This window comes from Suillus discolor (genome assembly GCF_016758755.1).
Source record: "Suillus discolor strain FC423 chromosome Unknown F5147scaffold_40, whole genome shotgun sequence".
Lineage (NCBI taxonomy): Eukaryota > Fungi > Basidiomycota > Agaricomycetes > Boletales > Suillaceae > Suillus > Suillus discolor.
In genome coordinates this window covers 359,976-373,099 of record NW_024541287.1, presented here as the reverse complement: position 1 = coordinate 373,099, position 13,124 = coordinate 359,976, and the positions used below count along the sequence as shown (strand labels likewise).

The following is a 13,124-nucleotide window of genomic DNA, read 5'->3' as shown; positions in this document are numbered from 1 at the left end:
CGGCTCGCGTCAAACAGACAAGGGAGGCGAATAAACACCGGCGAGCGTGCCCGTTTGTGGTGGGCAACTTAGTCTATGTATCGTCTAAGAACATTAGCTTCCCCAAGGGACGGGTAAGAAAATTCATACCTAAATATATTGGGCCATACCAGATAATGCTGGACTTCAAGAACAACTCATACAAGTTGGACTTGCCGGATAGGTTGAAACAACGAGGAGTGCACCCCATGTTTCATGCATTGTACTTACGAATCCACATGCCCAACAATGACCACAAGTTCCCAGGAAGACTCGAGATGCAAGTTGCCGATTTCGACGATCATGTTGATCGAGAATGGGCCGTGGACAAGGTACTATCGCACCGAGGTACCAGAATGGACGCTGACTTCGAAATACTTTGGAAGTCCGGAGATAGGACCTGGCTGCCATACAGCCAAGTAGAACATCTTGACGCCCTGAAGGACTATTTTACCCTGGTCAGCGTCGAGACGATCGGTGAGCTGGCGGATGGCGATGGGGAGGTACCGACTGACGCTCCCCAGGTGTTTCTAGGACACCTATGTCTCACTCCCTTCCCTACAAATACCCCACCGTTCCTTCATCCTTCAACATCTCCACCACTTGACCTTCGTTGCACCATGCACAACCCCGCATTTCGCAACTTTGTCCCTGTGGGGCCAGGGTCCTACACGTTCTCGGACATGCATGTCCCTCTGTGCCAATATACCATCACACACGACCAAGTTAAGTCCTTCGTCTTGTATGACACACTGTTGCACTCTGGCGAGGACAGCAGCCAACACTCTATTCCCCTTGGTTACGACGAATTCGCGTTCATTTTCAACTTCAACAAGCCTGAGATCCTCGTTAAGTTCACCACCACTGCCGCAGACAGTTCCATTAAGGTCAACGGACCTACTGTGACTGCCTCGTTCCTCATCGGCGACGACGAGGAACCTGTCGCTGCTCTTAATCCTGACCAGCCTGCCCAGCCAGTCGTTGAGGCCACCCGTGATCCTGACGGAGGCTGCTGGTTGGACAAACGCAAGGCAGAGCTGATCGACGATACCCTTTGGGACACCCTTGAGCGTTCCCACCACCAGAACTCCTGCCATGACGAAGCCATAAAGGCTCGTAAGGACAAGAGGAGGAGGCTCGAAGGTCCCCCTCCCCCTGTCGCACCTGCACCTAACATTCCCCGTCCCCCTACCACTACTCGTGATGCTGGTGCTGGTAGCTCTAGCCGAGCTATCGCCCAGCCGACCATTTGGGATGATGACGTGCACATGGAAGGTGCGGAAGGCATGAACCATCGCGAAGGGGTCGAAGGACCCACCATTACTGAAAAGAAGGGCAAAGGATGCAAGAAGTGAGGGGTTTGACAACCCCTGAAGGGGGGTATGTGGCGTCTACACATCCACTCAGCTTGACCCCCAACCATACCATGTGATTATCACCTCAGGCATTACTTTTCGGAACCAATAATGGTCTTTCAGACTCGGTTTCTATGTTGTGGGAAAGTAGTCTGTTAGACCCACCTCCCGCCATCTATTAATAACACATCCTCCTAGCGTGCACCGCGCACCTCCAGGAAACCCTCGCGCACCTCCAGAAAACCCTCCAGATCCTCCAGAGAACCTCTCGTACCCCTCCATAAAACCCTCCAGCCTCTCCGTGGCTCCAATGCAACGAGCTTGGGAGCCTTGCTCCTCCCCGTTTCACACTGTAAGTTCTTCTCTTCTTTCCCTCACCATGTCTTCCTCGACACCTCGTCGCACTTGCAAAGCTCAACTTGCATCGTTTGGCCTAGGCTCTCACTTTGAAAAAAGATGATGACACGCAAATGAAGATGTGTGTCCAGAGAATGCGTTTGGCTCGTTTAGTAAGCATTTGTTTGAGCCAGCTGGTTGTTTGCAGGCTCACGTCTGGCTCAAACAGCAGTCTATTAATAATACATCCTCCTAGCATGCACTGCACACCTCCAGAAAACCCTCGTGTGCATCCAGAAAACCCTCATGCATCCAGAAAACCCTTGCGCCTCCAGAAAACCCTCCCTATCCTCCATAAAACCTCTCGTACCCCTCCATAAAACCCTCCAGCCTCTCCTGTGGCTCCAATGTGCCGAGCTTGGGAGCCTTGCTCCTCCCTGTTTCACACTGTAAGTTCTTCTCTTTCCCCCACCATGTCTTCCTCGACGCCTCGTCGCACTCGCAAAGCTCAACTTGCATCTTCTGGCCTAGGCTCTCACTTTGTAAGCCCAAGGAAAGCTTGAGACAAATGAAAAACCCAAACATATGTTGAGCTGCCTGGCGCAGAGACGAAGCGCCGCCGACTTTTAGATGCAATGAGCACTTATGAAGTCGCAACATGAGGAACCACACCTGCAGTTATCTGTTCAAGCTGCACCACCCATACTGTGACGGAACACATGGATGCTGACAATCTTGTCGAATTCCACTCCGAAGATGTGGATGAACAACCATCTCTGGAGATCTCAGTAACATCTGTCAAACGGTGGATCCTACCAGACCAACCCACTAATTCACTGTATAAAAACTGGATTGCACTCATACCAACCCTTGTTGATCCGGTACTCCAGTACTTTGGACAAACGCAGGGCAAAGCACTGGAAAATATACATCCAGTCATATCTGCATGCGGGGAGCCTTCGTGTACACCGAAACGGACAACAATGATGTGTTTATGATCGTCAGCCCATATCTTGCAGTGTTCAATTTTTTGCTGACATTTATTTAGGCTTTACATCTATAGATGTACTAAGTTGTACCTGCTCAACTCCCAGGTCCTCGTCCACCATGGTCTATTCCCAACCGCGCCTTCACAGCCTCGGATGGCTGTGTCTGTTGACTTGCTTTCATTCTACCCGCGTTGTTTGAGCGCTCATGTGACGCGATTAACGCACTCACATCAGCTCAAAAATCACTATTCCCGGGGGTTACCAGATGACTGATGCCCAGGTAACAATCAGTTACATACTTATATCACTACTGATTCATTAGTGTTTCAGGGTGAAGTTATACAGGACCCCTTCCGCCGAGGCCTCGGCTATGCCATCCAATGGTATGACATCCTGCAAGTTGAAGTTGAGCGCCAAGTTGAGATGGTGTTCAACAACATTGTGATCATATAGCGAAGTTTCAAGTGTCCTCTCGAGTCCCAAATTCGCCTTGCTCACTCAATGCACACCCTTCTAGTGCAACGGTGTCCTGCTTGCTTTGCAGGTATACTCCATGGTAGATCCACAGATGAAGGAGGTGACATCCACGTTGCAATGGACGGTAATTTCCATCACCGTCATCGACGTGCTGCTGGAGACTGTCCAAATTTCTATGACCCTACCTATTTTCTCCCCAAAAGCTTTGTTGACGCAATTGGGCACCATATCGACACTCAACGTAAGCGACCCGTGAAGTCTCACGTGCCCCTCATCCCCAACAAAGCCGTTGACCAATGCGATGCTTACGAGGCTGCTGATGGCAAAAAACAGAAAGCCGCTATGGATAGCTTTGATGACACTGCAATCATGGCCCTTATCTGTTGTCATGACATCCCATTATTTTTTGCCAATATAGACTCACCTGGAGAACAGCAGAAGTATTCAGTAGCTTTACTTCACCACTTCTTTCATTTCTTCTGCCTGAAGCTACTGTCATAGCCCTTTATGATATTGGCTGTGTTTTGGCACGAACACTCTCCAAGGTACGTTATGATCCTGGCCGGAACTACTTGCTTACACTATTTACAGTATGACATTCTTCCCATAAGTATCACCTCACACCTTCGATTTGCAACCACTGCAATGCACGCATATGGCCACAAGTGGGCTTGCCAGCTCATATATAATCCACAAATATGTGTGGGTCTTGGCTTATCCGATGGCGAAGGGACTGAACGCCTTTGGTCTTGCTTAGTTCAATTGATAGGTGTTGAGCACACTTCTAGTGTATGTACTCTATTATTTTCATTATAAACTAATTCATTTAAAACACTGCTTAGCGCCAACACTGTTTATGGCTAATCGATCGGCAAGCAGTGGCTATAGCTTCAGAGATGCGAATTGACCTTGGCGACTGGATCAAACGACGCCTCAGACGGGGCATCAAGGAGCAAGGTTCGGCAGCCCAAGACGCGCTAGATCGATGTGGGGTCCCCATTGAAGAATTGCAGTCCGAGTGGTTGCAGCAAAGGCATTCTCAGTTATCTATCCGTGCTCGTAGGTTTTATACATTTTTAATGGTGTAACTATTACTCAATGATATCGCAAGATGCGCCCGCCCGCCTCAAGAAGGAGTTGGACACTGTCCTAGCTCTCCAGGCAGATCTGGACACCTCAGACAAAGCATTGCAAACTGCCAGGACGATGTTGGAGAAAGATATGGCTTCAGATGATACTCCAGAGGCTCTCGAAAGTCTAGAGAGGGGACACGATCGCCTGATGAACAAGGTCGAGGCTCTTTACTCTTCATTGAACGTTCATGACAGGTTCCCTGAGCTTCATGGCATCAATCTCGAATTTGTTCGCATCCTTCTAATGGCACGCGATCTCAAAATGAACGTTCATAAACATGCGATTGCAAGTTTCTTTGAGTGGGATAAACTTGATCGAGCAGTAGGTGGCATCCAGCAAGTGTTAGGTAAGTTCGTGCTCTTTTGTTAGTCAATGATTTATCAGATTCTTTCAGGCACCAAGCTGCATCAACAGACATGTAAAGCAATTTCAAAGTGTCAGCCTGCACTAATGACCGCTATCAGGAGATTCAACTCCTACTGCGAGCGGCTCAATTCATTGTATGATACATCCTGGGGGATTCCACTGCCCGCACCCCTTCCCACCAAACTTGCGGAACTATGTTCTGACCCAGGACTGATGGAGGATGTATGGATTACGCCATCTCTTGGAGAGGTTCCACGATGGTTAGACGACACATCCATAAGAGATGGTATTCGTGCACTGCTCAAGCATGACCGGTGTCGAGAGGAGCAGGTTCAGCTGGGTGTTGAGGTTGATAACCTGTGCCGCTTCTTTGGAAATGAGTTGGCGGCGCTTGAACTTGCCCTTTGGTCGCCGAAGAGTGAGTTAATTTTCTTCTCAACTTCCATTTCTCACCCATCCTTAGGTGAGCCTTTCGCAGTTCCATTGCAGCAACGGCATCCCAATTTTATCCGCCTTCAAACACGATGGTCAAATTGCTTAGCTTCTTCAGTACGGTTTACTAACAAAGTCAGCAAGGCAGTGGCCATTGCGACCACCCTCTCGGGAGGCTCGCCAAACATGATGTTTCACTGGATTAATGCCAGCACGCTGGTAGTGCCTGATTCTGTGGGTAGTGATGAACTCCCTATCGTTGATCCTGACCATTGCCCCCAAGTTGATTCTGAACAAGCAGCACTTGCCAATGTCCTGGAGGGTGAGATGGGGGCATTGGAGTTAGATGACAATGACTCAACAAATTATGGGTGCAAAGTTAATGCCATGATTTGCTGGAACCTTCCTGATGTACGTTTATCTTTATTGTTAGGAATTGACGCTGACATGTCATAGAATCTCCTTGTGGATGACTTCTGCGTCCCATCGCAAGAGCCAGACATCCTTGACCCTGCTAAAAATTTTGCACGAATACGACCTTCACATGATGGAATCCCTCGTCTACTTTTTGAGCCAAAAGACATTGGTATACTCAGTTCTCCTACTGCATGCCTCAATGATATATGTATCAACAATTGCGCCATTCTCCTGTGGTGCTCTCAGCTGAATACTTCCACTACACAGTGCGCAATGCTCTCTACTCATGATCTTCCCCACATTCATTATAATGCCCCAGACGATATCATCTGGCGCCACACATCGTGGATTCGTTATTGGGAAAAAGACATCTGGGTACTTCCAATTCATCATCCGTCATGCATTGGACACTGAGTGATGTGCATAATCCAGTTGTCGACCAAAGAACTTTACCTTTTTGATAGCATGGGTGATAGGATGCCTTGGCAAAGTGACGTCAAAGTGAGTTTAATTTTAAAGTGTCCTTTTCATCTGATTGATTGGCACCTGATATGAAAGCATATAATAAGACTGATTGCTCGGTTCATTGCAATTGCGCGTCAACATGGCCATCATGTTCATATTGATCTCGAAGGGTGGGTGGCTCGACCATTGAATGTGAGTTGCATACTTGGCTTTCTTAACTAGTTTGACATTATGTATTATTTAGATCAAATGTCTTCAGAATAATGACTTTGATTGTGGCCTATGGATATTGGCTGCAATATTTGCCGTTGTACGTGGCAGCCATATAACAGGCCTACATGAGCGGGACATGGACAATCTGCGATGGTATATGCAGACTATGATTCTTGCATTACCAGCTCTCTCAAGTTACAGTAGTACAAAGTCTACATATATGGATTCTTCCCAGTAATCAGTATATCATCCTCCCTCTGATAATTCAATATCCTTCACGCTACCCATTGGCGATAGCATTCAACCATGACCTTGTGTCTTGTGCATGCCTGCAAGTTGCTGACACGAGCATGAAGCTCATCCAAACCTGTAACTAACTGCTGATGCACTTCTCGGATCTCCTTCAGAACCTTGGAGATTTCACCCATGCTATACATGGCTGTACGGTGGGTATGTGATTCCCTTTCTGCGCGCAAGTGACGGCCATGCATCACGTCCAAGAGATTTTGCATGAAACGGTCTTCCTCTGGTGAGTCAGGTGGAGCTGGAGAGTCGTAAGGAGGGGCTTTGTCCCACTGCAAGAGATCGGATTGATCAATCAAGTCGAATCTGGCGAGAGATTGATGAAACAGATAGGAATCGGGAAGGGAGAAGGTCGAGCATCGGATTAGTGAAGATGTATGAGGATCATGCAGATCCCCAGATATGTTATGAGGCCCACATCGACCATGACATTTGGCATATGCACAAGCATTCTGAGCTTGGCGAACAATTTTACCTCTGCAAAACAAATGATTGCAAAATACTGACTGTTCTGACCGAGCATATGATGCTTTGTGTCGCCGTGCAGCTGCCGATTTCTCTTCAAATGTGAAGTACTTAGCTTTGCGACCCATAGAGACCAGGCAAGTGGGCAAATGGTCAAAACTGTGTGAAGACCAAACTTGATCTTAAGTTCATATTGCGATGTTATCCTGTTACCCGTCAGAATGCAATACAGCCATCAAACACGAAGTTCTGGCCTTTATTTTTGTATTAGCATGATCGGGCGTACTGTGGAAGTCGACGACACCAGTCCAGGCAGCTTGGCTGGCAGTCAATCCCTGTCCATTTGTCTTTTAAATTCAGTGCGATTTGTATTTTCAATTTCATTGGCTCACCAATCACTCCCGGTGACTCGGAGAAAGTCCTCTGAGCTATACTAGTTAGCATATTTCATATTATGTAAAAAGTTGTCACAGTACGACAAACATCATAATGGCATGAAAGTTCAACCAAACCAAATAGACCAATGCTGCTCTACCATCCTCACTATATCATCCTGCGATTTTTGCATCTGCTGCAACCTTTTGTGCATGTAGTTCCACCCTACTCACTTAGTAGCTGCCTTTGGTGTGCCGGGTGGTGAACGGTGTTGAAAGGTGGAGCTCCAATGTGTCCTCTTTAGTCATGTTGCTTTGCGCAGATGTTTTCTGTCCGATCAAAACCTCGTTTCTGCAGTGAATCCCATTACCACCCCACAGGAGCCTCAAAAAGGCCTCCCAATAGCCTCAAGAAGGCCTCCCAGTAGCCTCTATGAGCCCAGGTGAAACACTTAACCCTCTTGGGCCAACTAACCCGCGCTCATTTACCACTTTTGGTAAGTCATAGCTTTTCAGCGCTATTGAAGGAGGTTTCTCTGAACTTAGCAGAATTCCAAAATTTTCCATGGCCTGTTTTTCACGTTATCGATCAACTGTATCTACTATTGCACCTTGCCTGTATTCTGTTGCAGAATGACCGCAATCATATCCAAGTCCTCGCACTTTGTTGACATTGCCATGCAGACAGACGCGCACTCCTTTACTATCACTCACCTCGTAAGTCCTTAGTCAGTTTCATATGTGGATTCTACTGATCGCCTCTAGCTTGTGGACGCAGCTGTGATACCAGAAGACCCAGGAGTTAGTAGTCTCCAAGTTGATGCTGGATGGAAGACCCTTGATGGCATTCCTTGTATCATGGGTGGCCTAACGGCTCTTGTTGGTAAGGTTTGTTGTGTCCTTTTTTCACTGATCTTGACTTTATTTCAGCATCTGTCAGTGGCACCCTGCGTGGGCGTACCCAAAACGATTTCCCTTGGAAAACCCTGCCCAAGGAGCTAGCTCGGCTCGGATGTTGCCTCGTCAACTACCCTAACAAGACTTTGATGCCCGGCGAGACTCGACCTACGCTTTCTCGGAGCAAAGGCATCCATGATCTGACCCTTCCTCATCGTATCAATCTTGTCAATGCGCTCAAGATGGGCACCCTCACCATTCGAGCCGTGACAAATGATGCTGCTCGCACACGCCTTACAATGTCTATGGTGTAGCACTCGAGCTCGCGCTAGGCATGTATTCACTGATTTCCCGATACACGTTTAATGCCCGTTGCTTTCCGATGTAACCCGCACAACCTGACACAAACCCGACGCTTTGACTGGTGGACCCGACGTTTCAGCCGCATCGGACCCAATTTTTTCCCGTGCACTTGTCCTATCCATGTCCCGTCCCGTCTTGCTAGCCCCACTAGGTGCGTAGTTGATTATTTTGCACATTACTCATGTCGTAGCAAGCGCTATTACATGTTTTCCCATCATCCGCAGCGCCTCATGTTAGTTTACATGTACTTCGGACCTGAAATCATCGGCCGCTACTTTCGCCTATAGGGTTCCGGATTTCTACATACTTATATATATATTGGACTGACTACGAGTATTTTCATTATCCAAGTAGTAGGGAGCCATTCCCCGATACTTAGTGGTCAAACCCGATATTTCGTAGTTCTTAGTTGACATTGTGAATATTACCGCTCTTTCTACCCGAAATACCCATCATTATCATATATCCGCATACCGCTCGCTTTCCCAACATTCACTATCGCTATTCCCACAAACCCGCTAAACCCAAACCCGAAACCCGCTAACCCACTAACCCGAAACCTGAAAACATCGGACCCGACACTTTGGCGTCGGACATCGTAGATATACCCTCGGACTTTGTTTCTCACGCTCGGACTTTTGACCATTTATCATTTCACTAACTACAGACCATTCCATATAGCTAACCCCTCGGGTTGAATGCACTTGTCTTGCAAGTAAAGCAGACTAGGCTGTGCACGACCACAACATTTTTATATTGCTGGCTACTTACTTCGTGTAGTGCCCAGCTATTGTTGTATCTCTACAACGGACCCAGTTATTATTGGAGAAGCACCCTCACATCGATTGATCTACTCCTGTGGGCAATGTGCATTTGCTAATGGTGACATTGACTGCAAGGGGCCTCGCCATCTTGCCTCTCCCCCTTCTACACCTCCCACTCATCCTTCTACACCTCCCGCTCGTCCTTCTACATGTGCTGCTCATCCTTCTACATGTGCTGCTCATCCTGCTACATCCCCTACTCGCCGTCATGTTCAGGTCTTTGTAGAGATATCATGCCCGCCACCCCAGCCAGCTTCTAGGGCAGTCTCCAAAGTAATACCACCATCCACCACTCACACCATATCATGCCTGCCACCCTGGCCAGCTTCTAGAGCAGCCTCCAAAGCAACAACATCGTCCATTGCTCACACCACAGATCTTATCCCGCCAATCACTGCCGTCGAGCGGCCTGCATCTTCTTCTGAATATGTTGATGATGACACTCTAGATGAGGAGTCAGATGCTAGTGAGAGTGATCATCGGCCTGCCAAGCGTCTCAGATGGTATAACAGCAAATAATTGAATATTAATGTTTTCAAATGATATAGATAGCATGTTAGTAGAACAAATCTTTTCGAATTCGTACTTTAATTTCTGATGTGGCAACAGAAGTAGACTCATGGTTTCATCAATGTTATATTTAGTCGCAAGATGATATTCATTTCACAGCCTTTCTGTAGCCTCTCGGACCTCCAGTCGGCATATTTGATATCTCGCTGCTTCTACATACAACCATCCTGAGCGCTTATTAGTGCTTGATCGCTGATGCTTGTGCAGTTCCCGGTGTCTTGGGTCACACTTACTATTAGTTGTTATCGCTCCAGGTGTTACCATTCAAAATTCAGGTTGTATTCAGGAATCTCGTACTCGAGTCGTGATCATCATAATGGGATCATGCAAATATAGGAGTGCCTGCCGGTATGTTTCCTGCCTTGTCACTCCTTAACTTACTCACAGAATCCCACTAATTTCACTGGTTCTGAACGACGATTGAACTCATTGTTCGATATCATGTATATTCGCATCATCCTTATGCTCAACGTTATCTGTATTGCTTTGTTCTGAACCCTCTTGTTAGCCTCTCGCGCCTCCTGAGACCCTCACTCACACCCTCATGAACTTGCTGTCTTGGTTGGGTATCTACCGATAAGTCTCCTGCTTTCACTTCTTAATGTACTCACAGAATAACACTAGCTTCACTGGTTCTGAACAACACGATCAAACTCATTTCAATGGAACCACCAGCTCGAATATTTGATTGCAAAGTGAGTCATTTGGCATTATGTATAATGTTATCCTCATTCACTTCATTCTGAACCCTCTTGTTAGCCTGTTGAACTCCTGAGAGCCTCACTCGCACCCTCATGAACTTGTCGGCCTTGGTTACTTATCCAAACAAATTTCAATGTCTTACGTTTGTTTGATTCTGTGCTATTATACCATTCTAACTTGTTGCGCAAACTGCCCAACAGGCAGTCTACAAAAAATTGTCCTCTACTGCGTATTGTACAAGTAAGTAGGCGTGCTCTCATATATTTCTTCTATCATTGACTACATACTGTAGACATGACCCAAAACATCCCTGATGACCTGTCATCTCCTCACCCGAGCTACATGGGTCTATCCCCCGATACCTTCGATTACATGCAAGAGCAGTTCGGCGGTGGCTGTCGATGTGCAATGCCCCCTGTTGAGCTGACTCCCTCTTGACTCAGGAGTAAGCTCAAGGCTACAGCGCGGGATGTCGGCCTTGTCAAAGGTGCATCTACCCACCACCAGGCCTGTCAAAACTGCACTATGGGAGGTCAAGATCCTATATCTGCACACTCTGGTGCACCAGACTTACCTCATGTGGTGCCAGGTGGTACTTTAACAAGCAAAACATCATCGCCAATGGTCCACGCAGCTAGTAGTTGCCATGCCTCACCATGTCCTGCCCCACAGGCTCCTGCACAGCTCCAGGATGTTTTTTTTGGTTCCATGGACCAGCAACACACGTGGATAGATTCTAACTCTGACACCTTTAGCATGATGGGGTCTGAGTCTTTTTTAGCTGGAGGATTGCAAAATCACCTCACCGCACAGGGCATGGAGCACCTAGCACCTCCACCAAGTTACACTTTTCCTGCGAGTTCGTCGGGTCAACCAATGACTTCTCATGGATGCTCACTAGATCCTCATGCTACAGGCCAATACCCTTCTGGCTTTATGGAGGATTTTTCTGGCGAAGTCTCACCGTTCATCCTTCAGCCAGTTCTGTCGTTGTCGTCTCATGATCATCCACTTCCCCTCCCAACCACAAATGTCATTCCACCAACACCATTGAAGGATGGTGGCAGCCAGACTAACACTACCACCTTGACAAATACTAATGGTACTTTGCTGAGTGGTTCCAGTTCGCAGATGGACTTAGAAGGCTATCCTTCTGCCTCTAATGAATGCTTTCCCGAGGAGCACGAGCCGGTGACCCATCAAGAAGGACTTAGGGTTACTGGACGCAGGTCCGCAGAGTTGAATGCAGCACTGGATATCGGGTTTGCTGCAGTAGAGCACTGCTTTCTCGATCTCTCTGCATCCACCACACTCCCTATTTCTCAACTGATTAACTTATTCCTGAAGAGTTGTGGACGCACCATTAATGGTACTAATTATTGGAACCTATATGCCAACTACTTCAAAGAACATATCCAGGCAGAACTCACGCCCATTGGCAGAGAAGCTCCCGCTGGAGGTGGCATGCCCAGTAGGTGTCATATTGTATCTTGTTGCGCAGGATGTTTATGTCCCTTATAGGTGCAACTGTGCGCACGCAATGTTATGACAAATTCAAAGAAGCATATCCTGATTCTTACCAAGATATCCTGCTAATGCACGAGGAGGCATCGCTCCTTGGATCATCGCCTCAAACGATAGCTCAGCATGGACAGGGCTTCCAAAAACATTATCGAAGAGTGATACAGATAGTATGTTTTTTCGCCCGAAGTTCTCTTATTCCCTCATGTTGTTATCATAGCTCGAGTCTGCCGCTGTTAAATTTAGCTTTGAGGCGGCTGTCGTTCTCTGCGGCAAAGTAGTCAATGAAGATGGCTCACTTGGCCACTCATATAACACACCAGGCGCTGTAGGGGTAAGTTTTTTGTGCTCTATGTCCCGACGTATACTTAAAGATACAGTTCTGGGAGACACGATGTCGTGCAAGCGATGATGCCATTGTCAGGCATCTCAAGGTGCACGTTTAGTAAGTGTAAAGATAAATTATGTTTATGCTATGACTAACATCAAAACAGTAATAGTACATCTTTGACTGCAGTGGATGATGCATTCAACGATGGCACCCACAATGACCCTTGGACCCCAAACTCGACTCTGAACCATGATCGTGACCAATCTCAGACTCCCGAGGGACAGGATGACGGTTTGAAATGGATCAAGCTCAAACTTATCAGACAAGTTGGTACGTTAGAATGTCGCTACTCCTTTTATCCATTTGACCTAAACTATGAATAGCCCAACTTGGAGGCAAGTGTGCCTGGGATAAAAACATCCCTTGGAAGGGCATGTCAAGTGCCCTTGCTGATGCCAATCTCTGTATCAGAGGCTATCCTGCTCACAAGTGTCTTTTGCCCAGCAAAGCTCACAATGAAAACTCAAGGAACAAGGGCATCGGAGCACTGATGCAGAAGGAAATTGCAGCAC

The 13,124-nt window shown here is 47.3% G+C and overlaps 4 protein-coding genes across 4 annotated transcripts; 3 read left to right on the top strand and 1 right to left on the bottom strand.

Annotated features, from left to right (window-relative positions):
* Positions 1-2,521: 2,521 nt before the first annotated feature.
* F5147DRAFT_541773 (uncharacterized protein) lies at positions 2,522-2,707 on the top strand (the record flags this gene model as incomplete). Its single annotated transcript, XM_041430250.1, has 1 exon — positions 2,522-2,707. A coding segment is annotated over one exon (186 nt), but the record flags the coding sequence as incomplete, so codon positions are not given.
* Positions 2,708-3,292: 585 nt separating this feature from the next.
* On the top strand, positions 3,293-5,938 carry F5147DRAFT_775574 (uncharacterized protein; the record flags this gene model as incomplete). The annotated part of the gene is made up of 8 exons (XM_041441746.1): positions 3,293-3,557; positions 3,611-3,720; positions 3,767-3,964; positions 4,018-4,234; positions 4,287-4,655; positions 4,704-5,093; positions 5,139-5,518; positions 5,564-5,938. The coding sequence occupies 8 exons, from the start codon at positions 3,293-3,295 to the stop codon at positions 5,936-5,938; spliced, it is 2,304 nt and encodes a 767-aa protein (XP_041291052.1).
* Positions 5,939-6,477: 539 nt separating this feature from the next.
* Positions 6,478-7,098, bottom strand: F5147DRAFT_775573 (uncharacterized protein; the record flags this gene model as incomplete). Its single annotated transcript, XM_041441745.1, has 2 exons — positions 6,478-6,982; positions 7,013-7,098. The coding sequence occupies 2 exons, from the start codon at positions 7,096-7,098 to the stop codon at positions 6,478-6,480; spliced, it is 591 nt and encodes a 196-aa protein (XP_041291051.1).
* Positions 7,099-11,921: 4,823 nt separating this feature from the next.
* On the top strand, positions 11,922-12,391 carry F5147DRAFT_528941 (uncharacterized protein; the record flags this gene model as incomplete). Its single annotated transcript, XM_041430049.1, has 2 exons — positions 11,922-12,159; positions 12,222-12,391. Coding segments are annotated over 2 exons (408 nt in total), but the record flags the coding sequence as incomplete, so codon positions are not given.
* Positions 12,392-13,124: the final 733 nt, after the last annotated feature.